Genomic DNA, 22,081 nt, shown 5'->3' on the forward strand with positions numbered 1-22,081 from the left:
TTGACAAAAATCCTCATCATGAGTCCCAAGTTTTAACACTTTAAAAAGGTGTTTTGTGTGCAGTGTACAGCAGCATGTTTTACACGTTTCCCTTTGTTTCCTCCGGTGGTCTCTCTGGTAAATTGTTAGCATGTCCAAGACAACCGTACAGTGTTGTATATAGCACTGGGGGTTTGTTCACTCTCTCTGAGCTGTTTCTGTATTTTAAATCACTGACTTTGTAAAAACCAGAGCCCACTTGGTTTTGCTTGCAAAGCTAAATTGAAGGTTGGAGATAGCACTTGTATTTAAAGTTTGCACGTAAACTGAGAGTTTTGAGGCCGTTTTAAAGGCTGCAGTTGTGCAGCGAGGCTCACAGAGGGTGTTTACTCCGTTAGGTTTGACGTCAAAACACAAACATATGAATTATCTCTTTTACGAGGTGCAATTCTGACTTTACAGAGTTCGCTTTGGTTTCTCGCAGTAAGGAGTCTGTAAAGCTCATATACATGTAGGTTTTCTCTTTGTTTTGATCTCACTATGTTAGAAATGTTTAGATTGTGTCAAATTAACAGTAAAAACATTGAAGCTGAACATCAGTCTTTGCATTTTCAGGTGGATTCTCAGCTGTGGGATTCAAAAAAAAATTGAACTTAAAGCTAGTAAAGTAATTCAGAAAGATATACCCTTTACAAAACTCCAAAATAAATAAGAAAAAGAATATTTTAAATTTAACTTTTATATTATTATATATATTATATATTATTTTAATAATATTATTATTATATATATTATTATATTATTTTATTTTGTAATGTTTTGCATGCAGAAACCTGCATGCAAAACTGTTCTTTTGTTCTCTTTGTCCATATTTATTGTATGTTATATTACATGATATGATGTGATTGTATATTATATACATTATATTATCTTTTATTGTATCATATTATATTGTATTGTAGTACAGCCCATCAGATGTAATGGCTGACCAATTTATTGTTATGTTGTCAGATGTTTGTTGATATTTGATCTTTTTTTTTTTAGAGCATATAATGCAGAGAACAATCACTTAAGGGGGGTTTAATGATTGTGTCATATAACTATTGATTTATTTTTATTTAATAATGTCTATAATATTCCTTAATATTTTTGTTTAACAATAAATAATTCTGAATAGCTTTGCACAATCATATCAGTGCAACATTGATGCACAGTCCATAAAGACATTCACTTTATATGATACCAAATTGGTAATTGATACATTTCTCATGATTACTAATTACCAAGTTAGTTAGAGAGCATTGACGATTTGTGGTTTGTTGCATCAGCACTTGTACAGATGTGAAACCACAACAGGTTTTAGGCTGGTAAATAATTGACTTTTTTGTGTTTGCAAACATTGCTCCAGTCACTGCTATCACATTATGTTTCTTTTAGCCAAACATCAGCTGTGTGACCCAGCTGGAGGGGCCCCGGAGCCGTAGTTACTGCTGCCATCAGATTATCAGCCGCCGGGTTACAGTCAGTCAGTCGGCCTGAGATTTGATTAGCAGCATCTGTGAAAGAGAAAAGTCAAGGTCGAGCATGGGAACTGACTTATCTGCCTGTGAGAAACATTTACGAGCTCTGCGAGAGGCCCACTTAGTTTGGGTTTAGCTCAAATTTCCACATTTATTGTATTCATTACATGCAATAAAGTCACAGTAAATTCTTATACATTTGAAAGAAATAGAAGAAGATTATTATAAGAATCTCACATGTTGTGATCCTACTTTGTATAGTGCATTTCACTAATACTGGTTATGTAAAACCCGGATAAAGGTCACTCTAAGTCTGTGTTTTTACCACCAATTAACTGTACTGAATTCCCAAATGCTGAATACAAGAAACTAGGTGTTCCGTCGCCTTCAAAGTTAAACTCCTGCCCTTGGAAAAGTAAAGAGAGGTGTGCCTCTCCCCTTCAGAGGGGCCCCTTCCTGCACAAACTAGCAAAGTACCAAGGTGGCTGAAAGAAGGGAGAGGAGAGAAGAGGCAGCTGTAGCTCAGGTGTTACAGGGAGTTAGCCATTTATCGGGTTGGTGCTTTGATCCTTTGCTGCTTCTGTCTGCATGCCGAAGTGTCCTTGAGCAAGAAACTGATCCACAACATGTGTCAGATAAGTGTGTCTGCATCAGTGGTGGAATGTAACTAAGTACATTTACTCAAATAAGTTCAATTTTGAGGTACTTGTACAACTTTATACTTTTAGTCCACTACATTTAGCTGCCAGCTTTAGTTACTTAACAAGACCGCTTGATTGGAATTATGGACACTATTTGACATGATCAAGCGATTGCTTTACTCTTACAGTTCCCCATGTGCTGACTGAACTTGGGAAGTCAGCCGTTTTTTGTTTTTTTAACACCACTGCTACCTGGAATAATCTTCAATTTACGCTGAGGAAAAACACGCCCATTACATTTTGTCAATTTCGTAGCTTGATTGCAGACTTTCCTGCAACTGTTTTTAGCTTGGGTCATTTTGGTCATATTGGGTCCTTATCTGTTTTGAATTTCTATTTTACGAGTTTAAATAAAGTGTTAATAATAAGTTACTTTTCAGGTCAAGATTTAACATGAAAAATATGATCAATTTAAAATGATTTCCCATGTTTATAAATGAATCCACATAAAATCATATTAAGTAGTTAGAAACAGTCAAATGCTGCTAACATACATGCATCAATTATGATAAAAATACAATAATATATTAGGAATATATAAAACAATCTGAGTGGGGACATTGTGCATATTGAGAAGTTTTACTTTTGATACTTAAACCACATTTTAATGCTGATACTTTTGTAGTTTTACTGAAGTAAATTTTGAATACAGGACTTTTACTTGTAGTGGAGTAATTCTGCAGTGTGGTATTTGTACTTTTACTTAAGTAAGGGATCTGAATACGTCTCCCACCACTGATTTGCACTCTGCATTGGGTGGAAATGTACATTGCTAAAGTTAAAATCCAAATTAATGTCATGTAAAATGTAGACTCAATGGTCAGCCTGTGCTGAAATAAATACATATAATGCTAACAGATTTAATAATTTAAAAAAAGTCCTTAACTGTTTACCACAGAAACATTCATTTTGAGTCATAAGAAGAGAAGCACTTTCAGCCCAGTCACTAGTGCTCATCTGTCATCAGGCATTAATGAAGGGTCTCAGCCTAACCACCTGTTCTGCATATTCCAGTGCCACGCAGATGTTTTTGTAGCTGCAGGGGGCGTCACTCTGAGGCCAGTGGTTGTTGTCCTGTGTGGTATGTGCAGCACCCATCCACTTTGCCCTGCTTCTGTACTGTAAAACAGAACTCTCTGTACTCTCTGTTCTTTGTTTAAAAGTATGCACACCTGAAACTCTCCTCAATAGGACACACAGGTGGACAGCAACAAGAAACTGCTTCTTTACTTTGCTTTTGTAGGGTATGGATAAGCAAAGGTTCCTCTGAGGGATTCTCAGGATGTCTCTTTGTCTCTTTCATGATATGTGCTAAATATGTAACAAAGACAGACAAAGATAGGCGGGTTGGGATGGCAGCAATGTGAAAACATGCAGTATTGCATGTATCCCTTTAGGAGGGGACCTCGTTTTTCAAGACACTTTCTGTAACGCCCATTTTTATAATGCATTTTAGCAGTAGCAGAGTAACAGAGTGTTACAATCTGCTTATAACACTATATAATTAAAGTTATCAAGCAAAAATATTCATAATGCTTTATAGCAATAGTCATAACATTTTAAAGCATTTTTAATTACTTATAAGGTCAAGTGTCTTAGTCTGTCATAACTAAGGGTCACCCAGTTACATTTTTTCTTGCAAGGATTAAATGTTTTATAATTCTCATAATTTTAATGCATTATAATACATTTACAATCCATTGCGATCACACTTATATGCAAATATAAATCTGGTTATAGGTCGCCATAAGTGGTCATTGTTAAAGTACTAACACCACAAAGGGAAAAATAAATTAAACAAAACAAAATAAATATATGCAAAACAACAAACAAAAATGTAGTCAAGTTAATGTAGCTGTTTACAGAGGCATGACAGAAATTGAGGATAATTTGACACAATTGAATGACGGAAATGTAAATTTTAATTAATCCTAAAAAAAAAAGAAAACTCTCTCCCAACTCATAATATAATGCATTTGACAAAAATATTATAATGCGTTGCAACTATGAGAGTTATAATACATTATGAGCCTTGCAAAAACAAAAAAGTAAGTTAGTGATAGCAATTATGAAGTATTTTCATACTTGAGCTGATAAATCATTATAAAATGCTGTAACATGTGTTGTAGTTATTGTTAGAAAGCATCATAATTATTTACGTGTGCTTATAATTTTAAGTATACAGTGCTAAAGTCTGTTTATAACAAATTATAAGTATGTTTAGAATGGATTATAGATGTGGGTATCATAAAAAGTGTAACAAAATCTTGCATAAAAGAGAAAATGAAATTTTAGCTCTTTGCTGCGTCTGCCTCTTAAAAAAACATGTTTTTCTCAGAGGGGAATTTTACTTTATCTGCACCCACCAACTACATAAGACCACAGCATTGTGCACTAGAAATAGAGCAGCTTTGTGTAGGAGAAAAGGCCGGGGCAGAGATATGAAAATGCTCCCTTCCTGCTGATCCAGTCAAAGAAAGAAAGCGAGCGGCCACTGTGGAAAGGGCTGACTTGTTTTCTGTCGTGTTGATTCCTCTCACAGTTTTATACAGTGTATATTTAAAGTGGGCTGAGAAGGACGAAAGGAACCATGAAGAGTTTCATTGTCTGACTCTCTATTTATAGATCTACTGTTAGGAAATACCTGCCCAAAAATGTAAGCCATACTGTAGGTGGTTTGATTCCTTTTCATCATTACTTACAACTATCTAAATAGCTTTTTAAGTGACTTGTTAGTAACATTAAACTTGACAAATAACCATATGATCCTCATTTTGTTCCTTTATGAGTTACATGCTGGCCTGCAGTGGCGTGGCACGCTGGACAGGGGTGCGTTCAGTTATTTTAGCACTGTGGTTTGTGGTCAAATGTGGACATAAGCATATCATTAATACAGCACATAGCTCTATTTTTGTCACTGACCCATATTAAAATTATCACAGTATAATAAATATAAAAAAATCTATTTAATGTTTGCTATGACAACTCCATATTCTGAATCCCACAATAGGGCGCCGCAGCCTGTAATTATTGTTCAAGTTATACTCAAAATAACCCGTCTCCATTCCTCGGTTAGTGGTGCATAACGCACTTTGAGTAACACAAATGATTCTTTGTTTCTCCTTTAAGAAGAAAACTTCCCAGAAAGGTGGGAATGAACAGCCACAATCTGATTTTTCGAACAGCTGCGGTTCAGTTTCTCCGCCGTCATTTCCTGCATGTAAAAATGGATTCTCGCTGTCTGCTTCCGGTGGTCATTCTGGTCTGCTGTGCAAACATCTCTCTGCATCATTGTTGTATCCTTTCATTAGTGGCAAGCATGCAGCAGCATCACATGGTTGGTGCTCACATGGCATGTGTTGCATCAAAAAGGAAAAGGTCTGTCATTACACAGTTGAGGCTGGAGATTAATCTATAATTGTTAAATGCATCAGCGCCGCGTCTTATGGGAAATGGAGACGTTCGCTATCGATGCTTAATGTTTCCCATTAGCCACCCCTGCTCCTTCTGCCTCTTTTTAGCCCTAAACTGTAATGCCTGTTTTATTGTGACTAATAGTGGCACTAGAAAGGCACTTACTCTGTATTTGGAACAAAGCCAGCAGAGTGGGACAAATGGAGCGACCCATTCAGTAGTTCTAAATTTTTTTAAAGACCTCTTCGCTCTGGCTTGGTGCTGACACAAAAGGAGGTATTGATGTGAGGGAAGACTGACGCTTTGTGTTATGCCCACCAGATCTGGCTGAGGAAACAGCTCTTTCACAACCCTTCATTCAAAATGCAAACGGTGGCACATCTTGTACTCGAGAAACCTACAGTAAGCCTGTTTTAACACACAACACGGTCACTGAAAGGTATAATGAGGAACTTGTCTGCAGTAAAATGTCTAGACATTAAAAGCTACGAGACCTATTTTATATATATATATATGTATATATATATATATATTATTAACAATTTTAAAACATTCAGAAATCTTTCATTTTATTCACAGTAATGGTCTGTTTCATTTGGTTTTACTTTTCAGTCATATCCCTTTACGCATGCATCATTAATTCAATTTTTATCCAGTTTTTAGCCACATTTTTACAATGCACTTGTGTTTTTTAACTATATATTTTAACCCGATGAAGCATTTTATTCTCTGAACTTCTGGATCTTAAGTTTTCAGAATGTCCAGTGTCCAATCAAAGAGTTGAGGAGAAACACAGATTTTTAACATTGAACTGCTTTGTTAGGTGATTTTCTGGTTTTAATCAGTTTGTTTTGGAGAGGAGAAGCCCTCGGTGGATAATTGGGCTCATGGTTTAAACCTTCAGAATGATGAACAATGAAGGAATCAAAGCAAAGACAACAACTCCCATGATCCCATGCTACTTCAAGACATCACCTAACTCTGTCTTCTGTTATCGTTTTGAATGAGAGACCTCTAGTGGCGGAAAATTACATTTTGTGTGTTTAGGAAATGGTCCTGTTTTGTATGTGATATTGATGTTTAAGAAAAAGTTTTAAGCAAATACAAAACACAAATTCTACTTGCTTTTGGTTGTTGTAGTTTTCTGTGTTTTCTATACATAGCATCCAGTAATGTAAATGTCCCTACACACTCTTTTTGGCATGATGTTCACGGCTCTGGTCAGCTTCTCTCAGACCTAAAGAAACAAAGACAAAAATAACCCCAACAAGCTCAAGAATGCAGAACATTGTAAATGTTTTTCTGTCATGGCAGACATTCATTTTGTGGCTTTGAATAGTTTCGGGAGGGAAGTCTGGTTTTGAAATCCGCGTTCGTAAGTGTATTTCCTCATTGAAGAAAAAGAAAGTAAACACAGGAATGACACCTATTCACTGGGATTCAGAGCAGCACTTTGTCATCTTGCTTTCTTTGCACCACCTGCTGACCTTACCCCAAGTGTTTACTCAATCTGTCCCCTCACCCACAAAGCCTTTGTTTGCACTACAGCGTGCTGACTGCAACTAAATGCCACGCTAGGTTCCTAAAACCATGAAACTTCCATGTTATTTTAAACTAGAAAAGATATCTAATTTTAGAGTAGGAGTAATGCTTTATGTTTTCTTGTGGGGCTGGGTGAAGGGGTTGGCAGTGCTGTACATAAACACTGAGCTCAGAATCAAAATGATAAAGTGTGTTCCAGTGAAAACAAATGCAAACCAAGAGAAAACCAAGTAGGGAATTGAAAGATGACTCGTATTTGGGTAGAAAGTCCCTGGTGTTTATCACATGTCACATGCCCTTTTATACTCGGACAAAGGGGCATTCAACCAGAAAAACATTAACACAATTCAAACACAAAATAGACAAAACGCATTTGCGAAATTAGTTTCTCCTTTTATTCTTGTTAGAGACTTTTTTCTTAAGAAGCAGTATTTTCAGATTCTTTTTAACAGCACAATTTTGGCAAACACCTCTGAGAGAAAGTCTAGACTTTATTGTAAGGATGAATTCTAGTTACTGCATTTTTAAGCTACCACAGTCATCACAATTATTGTTATTTCGTGTCTTTATACATTTTGGTGGTTGTACTGGTCAGACAGCTTGAGCCTCTGACCACATCGCGAGGGCACTTTTCACATGTTTTGCTGGATCTAAATCCAGAGAAAATGGGCATCCATTTCCGTTCTGACAAAGGCTTATTTAGGTGTGGTCAGCCACAATAGAGGAGTTATGTGTCTTTTTTACAAATAAATTTAAAATCTTCCTCAGTCCTCAAAAAATTGTAGACTTTAAAAGCATAACCTATTGAGTGACCAGTGGTGGACTCTGGCAGTCTGAGGGAAGTTAAAAACATAAAGGGCACCAGTTCCAAGTGTCCCTGTTTATTTCCTACTGCAGGTTCCTTGTTGCCTTCAAGGAACCTATAAATGAATGTAGCATCATCAGAAAACCTAAAACAACTTTAACATTAAAATTGTAGATATATATAAAATATAAAAACAAAACCTTTCTGAAAAAAACAAAATTAAACCTAGCAAATGCACTGAAAACTAGAGTATAAACAAATGGAAAATTCCTTGGTACGGAGACACTGTAGGCTGCAGAGAGACAGAAGGGAACAGATGCCCTGGAGGGTGCAGAGATGCTTGAGGGTGCGGAGACACTTGAAGCTGTAGAGACCCTGGAGGCTGCAAAAACCCTAGAGGCTGCACACTAGAGGCTGCAGAGACACTGAAGGCTGCAGAGACACTGGAGGCTGCAGACACTGGAGGCTGCAAATGCACCTGAGGCTGCAGAGACACTTGAATCTGTGGAGACCCTGGCCACTGCAGAGACACTTCAAAGATGCTGTAGGCCGCAGAAACGCTAGAAGCAAGAAGCAAGCAAGAACACTCTGGTTTACAAACTACTTGTATATACTTCATTTTTAAGATAATCTGATCAGCTGACTTCTTGTAGGTCTGCGTGTGTGCCACAATATATGCATACTCTCCCACCTTGCTGGAGAACTCGCATTTGTAATTTCGGCCCAACAATTAGTGACAAAACCAAAAGCTCAGAGACAGACAGCTTTTGTCGGCTAAGTGATCAGGTTACTGTCCACTACAAATCAAGCACTAGCTTTCATGGGAGACCATTCATGGGATAAGGGGGTAATATAAAATACTACTATAATAGTATTTATAATAGTAATATACTTTTATTTAAAGAATGTGTTGCAGCTAATATGACCCTCTTAAGTTTTTTCATGCCTATTTGTACATTATTTGTGCTTAAATTATTACAATGCACAGGTTAGTTCAATGGCATGTGAAGTGGCAACACAATAAGAGGGGGCCTAAAACCAAATCTTGCTCAGAGCTAAAAGTCTCAGGATGCAAAGATTCACCCCTTTGTGTTTGAATTCCTGTTTGCGTGACCACAGCTTAACTAGACTAATGTGTTACTCAATAGTTCAGTTAGACATGATATGAATCAGTTGCCAAATAGTGATTTCAAAGGTCACACAGTGACACATCACAATGAAGCAGTCGCTGACTTCCCCCTCAAAGATGATTAGACACAAACAATAGGGATAAACATACAGGTCGTAGATGGAGATAAGATTTTGGTATAAGTCATTGGTAAGTTTGTGTTGCTAAACTGGTGTCCGTACTCATCTATACACTGCTTTTATAAAGTATGTTGACGTTAAACACATCAGTGCAGCTGTGGCAGGGAATCCAAACCGCATCAGATCTTTGATGTCTGTCTATGGGCTGTATATGAAAAAAAGAAAAATAACAGCACTCATAAATCCCCAGGTTACCATTTCCTGTTTAAGCTCAAAATTATAAAAATGTCTGGCTTTAATAACAGCGAGACAGTTCCTGTGACATTTGATCCAGTGTCAATAAATGGCTGTGAAAAACAGGCTTTATTGCCTGCATTTTATTTGAAGCAGCATGATATTGTACAAGAAGTGCTTCCTATGCAAAGTCTGCCGCAGAGCTTTATGCAGTTTCTGCTGATACACTGGAAAACTGCATGTATGGATTTTATGTATAGTTGGGAAATGGTCAAAGATGAGAGAAAACTCAATAATAGCGACATTTCCAATGCCCCAGTTTTATGTAGCAGATGAAAACTGCTTAATTTGTCTCCTCATCACTCATCACTTGAATGCTGTGAGTTTTGTGCATTGAAATTCTGCGCTCACTCCTGGCACAGTCGCTCATTATCACATGCAACAACCTGAGTTTTATGAATTGCATTCCTCGGTGTGAGATCGTTTACTGCGTATTTAGATTTATGTGTCCTCCTCAGCCATCATTATCGCCTGCAACAGCACGAGTTTTATGCATAGCTGTGAGACACGTCTGAATTAACTCAATTTTGTGTCTGTTTATCACAGATCTTACAGCAAGGTATCATTTAGATCCTCTGCTCAGGCTGTTTTGCATATTTAAAACCCCTCATGGTTGATGTGGCAGGGCACCATATAACAGAGTGGGAGGGTGGGGTTACCTAAGTGCCCTCATTTTACTGCAGAGGGGGGTGAGAACGCTTTAATTCAGTGGAAAGTGGTTATTCTATATTTGCTCCAACCATACTGTTACTCCACCCTCCACACGTCCCACATAAAGCCACTCCAATATAAGAGTTTATGAATGCTCAACCTCTTCTCATTAGGTTTGGACTTTTTAGAAGCTGCAGACCTGGCAACACTTTTTATTAAAATAGAACAAGCAGCCCAAACTAACCAGATAATGATCTGTTGATATGAGTGAATGTACTTCAAGGGCTCTAATGTGGCTTTGCGTAGCAATGTGTGAGAGCCCAGATGAGCGAATTAATAAACAAAAAAAGTCACTTTTTTGTGTAAAAGAGAGTGACTGAGGCAGAAAGACTGTATAAACGACTGCCTCCCTGGGTTTCTGTAAGCGGGTGGGGTCAGGTGGACCAAAATGACTTGGACCACATTATATGTAAAGTTGGTAATTACTAGGTTTGGAGACGTAAATAGCCGGGCCCACAGTGGTAAACACACTGGAAGTCAAGTCAGTGTGCCTCCACAGTATCCTTCCTTCTTGCCTGCTTAGAGGCACACTTGTCAGTGTGCAGAAAACTGAAACATTTGGCTTCGATAGAACAAAAAAAAAAAACAGACACTGCAATCAACCACTCAGACAGGAAGTATGGAGGCTTGGAATTATTTTAAATATGAAATTAACTGTGAATGCTTCTTTTATAGAATTCTGTCTTTGCACGAAGACACAAATAAATGTGAAACAGCCGTAAAGTCTCACTGGCAATGGTCCAAATAACAGAAAGAGCTTAATGTGCCAGTATACTCTATCAGAAGTTTTATGTCTGGTTTTATGGGGAGGGGGGGCTTTGGGTTCCAATGTCATACAACACATTGTACAAACTACTTATTTTCTAGTTTTACCCTTTACTTGCTTGTCCTTACCGTCCAGAACACCTGCAACAAAAGCTATATTTGTGATTTTTTTGTTTGTTTTCTAGCCAGGTGTCCAGAGTCCAGGCTGAAACGTCCAAATCAAATACTGGAACTGCTACAACATTTGGTACTTATATTCATGGTCCCTGAAGGATGAATTCCACTGTCTTTGGTAATCCCCTACATTTTCCTGTAGCGTCACCATGAGGTTGACATTTTAGTTTTTTAGTGAAATGTCTCGAGAACTGTTGGATCGATTTGATGTTTGGTGAAGATATTCAAGATTCCCGAAGGATGACTCCTACTGACTCTGGTGATTCCTTGACTTTTCATTTAGTGCCACCATAACATTGATTTTGGTGGTTTTATGAATTAATTGTGAATCCTATTGCTTGTCTTGACAAGACCCACCCTGCGTAGCATTCAAGTGTTAGGTTTGGCCAGACGTGCATGCTCACGAGAGGTCCTATGCCCTGACCAATGATTCATTCTGACCTAACCACTTGAGGTCAATGCCAAACCTTAATGGGGTGGGTGTTTCCAAGAAATGCAGTGAGATTCATAACCAAGCGTCTTTAATAACTATTAGATGAATTGTTATGATGATGTTGTAATTTGGTACACACATTTATGTCGCTCATAATAATAACAACTTTTGATCTTGCTTGATCTTACATCTAGTAAAAAATGTTTTTAATTATGGCGATGGTGAATATGTTGAAAAATATATACGTTAAACATTAGCATTCACAAGTACGACCTCACAGAGCAGCGAGTATGGCTGAAGACATTTAGTCTTTTTTGAGATGTGTCAGCGAAGTATTGAACTCTTTTATGAGGCTTGAGTTTTTTGTCTTACTGAGCAAATAAGGGGTATATCGCTTTTGATGAGTCTACTTGGCTGTGGCTCAGATGGTCGAGCGGTTGCCACTGATCGGAAGGTGGATGTAGGATAGCCTCGGCCACCAGTATGAATGTGTATGTGAATGGGTAAATGAGCGCTGTCTGCTACCATTTGTGCCCTCCCTTCATCTTCACTCAAGCAGTTTTTCTGCATTGTGTGCAGGCTCATGATCATAAACTAAACTGAAACTAAAGCAAAAAATTCTTGAACTGAAACTCCTCTTTGAAAAACTCAACTTCTCTGTCATTGACCCACAATGCCACATTTCTGTCACATTTAATCGCTTTTGGTCATGCTTTAGTCTTGTAGACGTAAATAACAACAAAAGGATTGTATGATTTAAATATTGTAGTAAACCAAACTGGGGTTGTGTGAGTGTAGTAGTGGAAAAAGTACTCTTGTTGATTGCTAAATCAAAACAAACAATTATGGCTATTCTTGTACAGTTGTCCAACCATGTATTTTGTATGTTTATGTTGCTACATTCTTCTGAGAGATTATATCTCACCCTAACAAAAACAAACTACTGTAAAACTAAATATAAAAAACAACACCCTTCGAAAAACTCAAACCAAACTAAAACTAGCAAGGACACATAACTATAATGAAACTGAAATCTGAATAATTAAAATAAGAAGCTACATGAAAATAGTGAGCTATTTACTGTGTACTGTATTGACTGGTGTTTTCTTATTTTTATTTTACACATCAGTTATTTGCATGAATCTGCCACATCCGCTTCTATGCATGCTCACCCTGCTTAACCTCTTTGACCATTGAAAAGATAACAGATAAATGTGAGAAAATGGAGAAGTTGTGCTCATGTCAGTTGAATGTGAAACTTCAAGGTCAGTTAACTAAGATAACAGTTTTACAATGGTTGTGGATGCAGTACTCCCATGCCAAAAGTGAGATGTTTTACAGTTATAGTAAAAGAAGGTTTATTGCAACAAACAAAATGCAAAAGGAACAGACTGGAATATCAGCATACAGTCTGGCAGGCCAGAGTATCAGGGCCCCTTTTTATCACCAGCCGAGAGACTTGTGTCAACAGACAGACCTGCCGACAAACCTCGCACAATCCTGCAAACCAGCTGCAGTTGGAATGTTTGCAAACAGTAGCACTGTAAACATCTGTTTTTACAGAATGGGTCCTTACAATCCAGAGAACAACTTCAAACAACCTTTGGCCAATTACAAACATGCATGTACAGTGAACTACAGTATACGTGTGCAAGAGAAGTTTCCCTGCAGAGGGGAAAAGAACCTGTGGAGCACATTCAGAGCTGGAGTCATTATGACTTTTTGCAAAGAAGAAATAAATAAATTAACATGGGACATTACTTCTTAATCTCATGCATAGAAATTACCTGATAAACACTGGTATTTCCTCTTCCTGCCATGAGCATTGCTATATAAAGCAATTTTTTTTGGCTTGCATAAACATTTTGCTTCAAGTTTCTTTGGCGTAAAAGCAGCCTGCTGTATGTTGCTAACTCAGAAGTAACAAAAATAACTAATGGAGGTTCCTGGAAGAGTTTAAAACAGTTCATTCTTATTCATAGGCCAACAGTTATCTTCCTAGGGATTTTGCTATATTTGCTAAGGAATTAAATTTAGACAGGCTTGTGGGACAAGCCACAGATACAGTTTGGACAGAGAAAATAGTCCGGAGTGCAAAAACAAAGATAGCTTCCTATTTTCCCCATGCTATACCTATGTGTAAAGTCTCACCCTTTCTTCAATGGTTAAAAGCTTTATATGAATGTCCCACCAAACAATACATTTTCTTCATTAAACTATTTTAAATAGTAGAAAACTTTAAATAGCACACTATCAGAAAATATAAAGCTCTCTGTATCAGGAAAATATACCCTAATAAATATCAGTAATTCCAGAGTTTTCCAAAAAGTTGTTTTTTCCTGCATCAGAGTTCATGTGAGTCTATATCAAGTTGAAGGCTTTGTCCTCAATCAAACTAATAGTCTTATCTGTTAACATTTTTTCACTGCTTACAAATTTATACCCAAAAAGCTTCAGCGTTGGTCCACAAACTCTCTGTACAACCTGAGCTATTTTGAATGGTAAGCTGAACCTCCATTTCTCTACTTGTTCTGAGGAGTTTTTCTGTGTGGAGTAAACACCACTGGTCTCTTTGGAGACCTGGGTGTTCCTCAGGATCCAAGATTTCACTTGTTGAGTGAACGGGATCCCAGTAAACTTGTACATCTCCAGCGCCTTCCTCATGGGGAACCGAGCAATGTCCTCGTAACGCACCAGCATGTAACGCCCACGCAGCCACGGAGGCTGTCTGAGGCCGATCTCAGCGGACATCCTGATGTTGTCGCAGTTCCCTTTCAGCTTTTTCACTTCGTCATCATCAATGGGCCCGTTCCCACCCATAGCCCACTGCTTCCAGTTCTTGTACTTGGCTGCAAAAGCCACCATGCGTGAGGCGAGCACAGCCCGAGGATCCCGAACCAGCTGAATGAACTTCATGTCAAGACGCGGGTCCTCAGCCAGAGGACGGAGGTTCTCCAGCTGCCGCACCCTCACTGACTTGATGACTCTGTGCTCCTTTTGGAGACAGGACTCGGACGCCATGGTCAGGTTCAGGGGCCCACAGCGTCTGCTCCGGCAGCGATAACGCTCAAAGACCCCTTTAAGGACGGGGCTGCAGACCGACTCCTCACACAGGGAGTTGCTGGACTCCCTGCGGAAGAGGGCGGTGGTGACGTGTTGCACAGGGAGGGGGTCGATGAAGGTTTCCAACAAGGAGAAGTCACATTTGAAGAGCTGCTGGAGTATGTCGCGGTACGCCTTGACTGCCGCTGTGGCGTTGGTGCCGCCGGTGTCCAGCGTCAACATCTTCTCCACGTGCCATAACGGCTCAAACAGGTAAAACATGTTGGCGCCCTGCTGGTTGAAAAACTCGCCCACAAACGAGGATCCCGTTCTGGTGGTGGCTAACAGGAGGATATGTTTCCTGCCCCTCGTCACCAACTCCTGGCGCTGGTTGTAGTTTTCCAGACGCCTCTTCATCAGTGTGAAGGCAGCTTCCAACTTGTTAAGTGAGGTAAAGGAGCCATTGTGCTTCAGCAGCATGTGGGAGAGACCACTGAAGTGTAGAGGGGTCTGGGGGGTCTGCTTTAATGCAAGCTTATCTGACACCCTGAAAAAGGGAGAGGAATCACAGATTATCTTCCACAGGAAGTAGTTACAGCCATGCTATTCAACTCAACATTTGAAGCTACTTTTTGCAACTGAAGGGATTTTTGTAAAATATCTGTTTAGAGCTTGGAAGAGATAAACACACAGAGACCTGCTGGGAATCACTAAAGCACTCCATTGATCACTGAAATGGACTTACCTTGAGATAATGTTGTTTTCCTTCTCAATGATAACAAGTGCCACAAAAAAGACGATGGATATTGTGTATTTGATCCTCATTCTTGGATATGCTTTTACAGACTGCTTCTTTAATGGGTTATGCCAATCTTGCAAGTCTCGAGTCGCCGTCTTAAAGAGCCTTCCAGTTATTTGTATTCCCCGTTGTAGGCGATGTGTCATCCTGTAAATGAAATGAACATCAAACTGTCAGTTACACATTTTGCACATTTGAGTGCGGCAGTGAGTAAGTACTTTGGTCTTTCTGTAGAAACACATCAAGGTATTTGTTTTAACCACTCGTGGAAATGGGGAAGTTGACAGTCTGTTGTTGCACATGTAAAACTGCACTGTGATGCCGAGTCAGAGCACTTCTCCTTTCACAGCACAGCATCACTGTACTTTTGTTCTGCAGACCCAACTATGGAAGCATTTGCCCAGAGACAAAAATATCATATCTCAAGAAGGTAAGAATAGAAAATAGCTGAGTGTGTTAGACTGGAATCTGAGCCAGTTCTTCCCACGAGGAAGTCCTTGTTATCTTTAAGTGCACCAGTGCATTTCAGGAACATGCCCACCCACCCTGCAGGACAGAAGGCTGGTGCACAAAGGGAGGCTGCATTTATGAGTCAGTCTTTGTTAAAGTTATTTAAAAACCCTTGCAGAAAACAGTGGCAGCACAAGTGAAATACATGACTGCAATCAAGCACAATTTTGTAATTAGACTGTAAATCTACAACTGCAAAGCTGCTTGCTTTAAAACTCCAGAGTTGTCTGGGTTAGAGTGACAATCCTACCTCCCAAAGGTAGGAGAGCAGTTTAGTCCTTAGTGACATGGGCTACTCATACAGTAGACCATCTGGTGGCAGGCTAATGGCTTTCTGCTTCCCCATAATATGCCTTTGTGCTTCTAAAACACTGACAGACACTGAGGGGGGACACATGTCCTGACGCCAACAGGTATAACTGCACAGTGCTGAAATTGAAGGGGAAAGCCTGTTGTCGTGGAGCCATAAATCTACTCTGAGCCTGCAGGCCGTTCAGTACTTGGGCTGCTCTGTAGAGGGCAGGCAGTGGGTAGTCAAATGAAGATAAGACTGGATTTAATGAAGCCTATGTTTAGTTGGGAACGTCTTGCACATTCCTGAAAGATTGATATTTTAAGGTAATGGCATCTTGGCTCCGATCCCTGACTGATCTTCGGATTTTAGCATAATCCTGCTTCACCTCGTGTGCCAGTGAAAGGGTCAATAACACGGCAAGAGTAAATGAGACAGTCTCCACCCTGAGGAAATGGGCAATGTGTTAGTTTGATGTGTGCCCACAAAAATGCTCAAGATAGAAATTAGGCACACAGAGGGTGTACAGTTGGTCTTTTTAGATCCTGGATCAGATGTTTGGGTTTGCCAAAACATTTTGTTTATTGGCTCTGTCAGGTGCTGCACAGACTCCTGAGTGTGTCTGTGATTTCATATGGATCCCTGTTAAATAATTGCTGGCTTAGCCTCAGGGCCAACACATTAGTGAAACTGCAGCTATTAATCAGCACAGCCACAAGCCAGCAGAGCAACCTTTTCACTCACTACAGCAAGGTGGTTGTGTGTTTTACAAGCAGAGACGATACATGAGCATCATTTTCTGATTTTCTTTGAGTTTCTGTGTAACACATCTGGAGGTCCGGTTCTCACATCCTGTTGCGACCTCTGTTCCCGGGCCAGTTCTGAGCACAGAAGCCAGTCCAAACGACTGCAGTATAAACACAAGGGAATGGTTGGACACTGCCTGCGAAATTCTCTTAGAAGGAATGGGAAGTTTACAGCTCCAATAGAGCACTGTTGACGTGGAACGCATGTAATGAAAAGGTGAACAGCTCGCGTACTGAGACACGTTTTCACTGGGAAGAAAAGTCCGATCTGTCTTGCACTACCCTGCCGCATGCCACAACCACAAAGGTCTCTTTACACAGGAGTGACTTCAAACCTCCTTTGGGCTGAGATTGCAGAACATAAACTCACAGGTCACTCACACGTCACAGGGTCAGTGACTAACCCTCTGATGTTACAAGTCATGTGGTACAGGTCAGATAGTCGGCTACACCACTGGGAATTACTCGGCCCTTAAGTCTTCATTTAACATTGTACCAATACAGTCACAGTTTTTAAAGTGAACCAACAGAAGATAAATCCACCATTATAGAACAGCATATTTGTTCTGAAGTTTATTAGCTGTGACCAGCAGATATAGCTTGCTCGGTCAGTTGGACTTTCCACAGAAATACCCCCACCCTTTTGATGGCCATATTTGTCACCATAGAAAAAGTGGACATACTCACTGTGACATCACTCACTGGATTGTGAACTACAGTTTTGAAGCCTCAAGTTTGGCTTTGGGAATTTTGAGTTGTGACCATATTTAGAGAAAAGGTGAAGCTGTGTGGGAGGATGCTAATTTGTCAGCTAACACTAGCACTAGCTATTGAGATTGATTAGCATGGTGTATCTGTTATTCAAAATGAACAGCAGACTCCTTAGAGTGTCTTTTAGTTGAACATGTCATTTTAGGCGGCCAAAATGTTACAATTAACTTTCATGAACTACAAAGGGTCAAGGTTTGCGAACTGTCAATCAGAAGATAGCCACCCTAAAGCATACCCTGCTTTATCGTTTCTTTTACTCTAAATGGGACCAAAAAAACAAAATGGACATCATGCTGTATTGAGAAAGACTTTAAACTAGAGATTAAGACAATAAACTCACTCAAGACAAATGTTTACTGAGGTGATATATCAAGATTAGACTTCTTTACAGTTAAACTTGTTTTTTGCCACCAGTGGAGTCGCCCTCTGGTGGCCATTAGAAAGAGTGTAGGTTTAAGGCACTTCTGCACTGGCTGCATAATTTCAGACCTGGAGGTTGCTTCTTAGTTGTTGCCCGATGTGGCTGAAATTTGGCATGGAGGTAAATTGTGTAGATGCATGTTCATATGCAGCAATTACAGATTCATGCTCATTTTCTACCGTGACTGTACCTGAAAAAATTCAGACAAACACACAAAAAACCCCTCTTAATTCTGTGAAAAGGTTGATTTGACATAAATCTTGAGTACTAGACTAGACTATATACTTAAGCAGTTTTTCATCATCTCTATATGCAATTTAAAATAAACTAAAGAACGCCACATCAACAATTCATCAAGAAAATAAGTGGCCTGAGGTTTTGTCATTTATATGGTAAATTAGATGTACACCAATTATCTCAGCTTATTGCATCTGCTGTATAGAGTAAAAAAACACACACATGAGCTGACAGTGTTGAATATTCACAAACCACTGAGGCATATGACACTTTTGATCATCTCCTCATAACAAAACCGCCACTTCACCATTTATCATCTTGCTACAAATGCGTTTAATAGCTGCCTCTTATTTAATGTATGTGAAGACAAATTAAACACTACCCAGCGAAACCCACTTTACCTCACATACTGCAAGTACGCTTTGGTGTTGTTAATGTTCACATAATATCCTATTACAACAGGTAAGGGATTTTCTTTTACACCCTCCTTGAATTACAGTCTATAGGCATGTTAATAACAGGATAATGTATCAAGATATACAAAAAGGCTTGAAAATACAAGACTTTTGCAAAATAATGGCAGAGAAAGATTGAGCAATATGCCCCTGTATATTTTTTTCTTTTGTCTATATTGATCTTTTTAATATTTGTGTTTGCTTTGTTTTATTTTACTTTAGTTACTACTGAGTTTGCATGGGCTAAAATGTTATATATGAAACACATCATCAGTGCATTAATGTAATGCATCTGTTTATTTAATCTGTAAACATTTACTTTCCAGAATACATAGAATTTACAATCATGATATACAGCAAACGCATCAATATCATAATAGGAAATTTTACATACTGTAACTGGAATTCATTATTTTCCACCCTACCTATATATAAACTGTATTGTAGCATCTGAATTCAGTGATTTGGTGATTAATTTCAGTGAAAGTTAGCCCGTGGTAACATCTCAAAAACAGTTTCATCCAAAGCTTTGTTGGAGAAGACAAATACAAGCAGTATCTCAAACTAAAAGGAGATTAGAGTATGGCATGCAGGCCACAGGTTTAAATATATGGTTGGAGTGTAGGCGAAGTTCATACTGGTTGACAGATGTTTGGGACAATGTGGTGATTTGCACATTGATACAGTAAGTGCTGGAATGTAACAGTAAGTACATTTACTCAAGCACTGTACATAAATACAACTTTTAACTTGTACTTGAGTATTTCCATTTATGTAGCTTTATACTTCTGCTCCACTACATTTTAGAGGCAAATTTTGTACATTTTGCTGACAGCTTTAGTTACTTTTAGGTCAAGATTTAACATAAAAAAAATGTGATCACATTAAAATTATGATGCATTTTAATAAATAAAACAACGTAAAGGTATGTTGAGTTGTCAAAATTAGCTCTCCCTTTACATCAGTATAATGCTGCTGACATACATGATTCAAAAAAAATATTCCAATAATATATTTAGAATATATATATATAGCCTATATAACAGTCTGAGTTGGGCCATTCTGCATAACAAGTACTTTTGATGTTGATACTTTTGTGCTTTAATTAAGTAAGGTTTTGAATGCAGGACTTTTACTTGTAGTGGAGTAATTTCCCAGTGTGGTAATAGTACTTTAACTTAAGTAAGAGATCTGAATACTTCTTCCACCACTGGATTTAGTAGTCATGCAGAACAAGTCAAAAAAAAGTTTGCATGCATGATATTACTATGAATACAGAGCAGTGACTGAGCGAGCAAATTCGCTGTTAATGACAGCAATGTCTGACTTTTTTACTGTAAAGCTGGTTAGGGTCTCTGGAGAGCATGCGCTGCATTCAAAGGTCAAAAGGACAAACTGGCCAAACTGAAGTCATGCTTTCTTAATAGGAAGACAGTTAAAGGGGGAAACCCCACTTTACTTCAGACTGTGTCACAGCTCCACAACAGTCGTATAGTGATGATATACTTTATGTTGTTTTTTCCCCTGAAGCTTAACAGCCCTAAGTGATATTATTAGTTTACAGCTTCCAGTTATTTATAAAGTATCATTACAAGTTCTAAGGTTTGCCCGCTGTCCATACCCACCATCATGATGAGTTGCGGCGTGTGAAGGCGTCCCGCGTCGGTTCATGTGTTAAGATCAGCCTTTCCTCAAACAGCGACTGCCGATAGAAATTAATCCCATTACTTCCCAAGACTACTTCACTCGTGTGACCAAAGACAATCCAGTCCAAAGGAAGAAGAAGAAGAAGGAGCAGCGCGACAAGTTTCAGTATTAAGTAGAACCTGTGGATCAGATGGACTCATGTTTGGGGAGGCTGCAGGTTCAGGCTGCCCGGTGAACTGAATGACAAGTATGTGAAACAGTTGCGACTCAGTGAATCACATGGGAAAGTTTGGCTCAAAGGAGCGGAGCTTCAGGCAGGAGGCGCGCTGCTGCCACCACTCACTGAAGCACTGTTTATTGTGTGTGATAATAGACTGCAAACAAACTTACACACACGTACAACACATTGTAGAAAAAAATATTGGGGCTGATATTATTATTTGCTGCTTTTATTTGACCTATTTTTAAGTTTTAAGTTTTTACTGATGTAGCGCCAAAAAAGTAGGAAAGAAAAAGAAAAGCCAAGCACTCCACCTAGTGGAAAAAACACAAAGTGCGTCTCAATACATACATGTATGAATATAATTAAAAAAACAAAAATTAAAAAATACTTACTTATTCGGTCTATAACGCGGAATCAAAAAGTAATTTACTCACTAATTGTAGGCCTACTTTTGCTACATTTCAAGTGTAAACATACTTTTTACTCCACTGTGTAAGTATTTATTCATGTAAGTGTTTATGTCATGTAAGTATTTCATGTATATTAGGCCTACGTCTTATTTTTTATTCTTATTTTCATATCTTTGTAACCTATATTTTAGTTGCTGTGACAGCTGCATTTCCCATTGCAGGATAAATAAAGTATTCTCTTTTTATTTGAAAGCTGTAATTATTTACAGATTAAGATTTTGCATATAGAGGTCAGTTCTTCAAATCTGTTGTTACTTATATGTACTGCATCGGTAATAATATAACATTGTTTTAAACCCTAAAAAATAAAGAAAATATCAAGCTTTCAGAGTCTTTAAAGAAGATTGTTTTTTTTCCTTATCACTATATTAGATTGTTAAAGTTTAATTGTTCCAAATCTGTTTCTTTTTTGTATGTTTGTTTTTTAGGATTATTTTATGTATTTGTGTTTTTGAATATCTGTGTACTGCATCAGTAATAACAAAAATATTTTTTTAAACCCTAAAAAAATGACTAACTATCAAACTGCATGGTGAAGTCTTATGGTGAAGAAAGTACATATATCATTATCTTAGATTATTAAAGTTTATTTATCACAATTCTGTTTCCTATGATCATGATTTTTTCTCTTCTTCTTTTTTTTTTTTTTTTACATAAAAATATGATGTGTTTATTTAAACTCATTGTTGATGTGTCATTTTTGTTGTGTGTGTTAAGTGATGTGGACCTGAGGGTACAGACCTATAATCACAGTTAGTCACGTTGCCCAGTAACAAAGTGAAGCCACAGGTGAACAGCTGCAGGGAATTGGGAACGGGGGAG

General features: G+C 38.5%; 2 protein-coding genes across 2 annotated transcripts in view; one reads left to right on the plus strand and one right to left on the minus strand.

Moving 5' to 3' along the window:
- LOC131959348 (cadherin-related family member 1) overlaps window positions 1–22,081 on the plus strand; it is a 119,816-nt gene that overhangs the window by 69,384 nt on the left and 28,351 nt on the right. The window lies entirely within an intron of this gene.
- On the minus strand, window positions 12,932–20,807 carry LOC131959349 (carbohydrate sulfotransferase 3-like). Its single transcript, XM_059324517.1, has 3 exons — window positions 20,545–20,807; window positions 15,374–15,574; window positions 12,932–15,175 (listed from the first exon to the last, which is right to left on the minus strand). The coding sequence occupies exons 2-3, from the start codon at window positions 15,571–15,573 to the stop codon at window positions 13,948–13,950; spliced, it is 1,428 nt and encodes a 475-aa protein (XP_059180500.1). The 5' UTR covers window position 15,574; window positions 20,545–20,807; the 3' UTR covers window positions 12,932–13,947.

The sequence above is a fragment of the Centropristis striata genome, chromosome 21 (genome assembly GCF_030273125.1).
Source record: "Centropristis striata isolate RG_2023a ecotype Rhode Island chromosome 21, C.striata_1.0, whole genome shotgun sequence".
In the NCBI taxonomy this organism is placed as follows: domain Eukaryota; kingdom Metazoa; phylum Chordata; class Actinopteri; order Perciformes; family Serranidae; genus Centropristis; species Centropristis striata.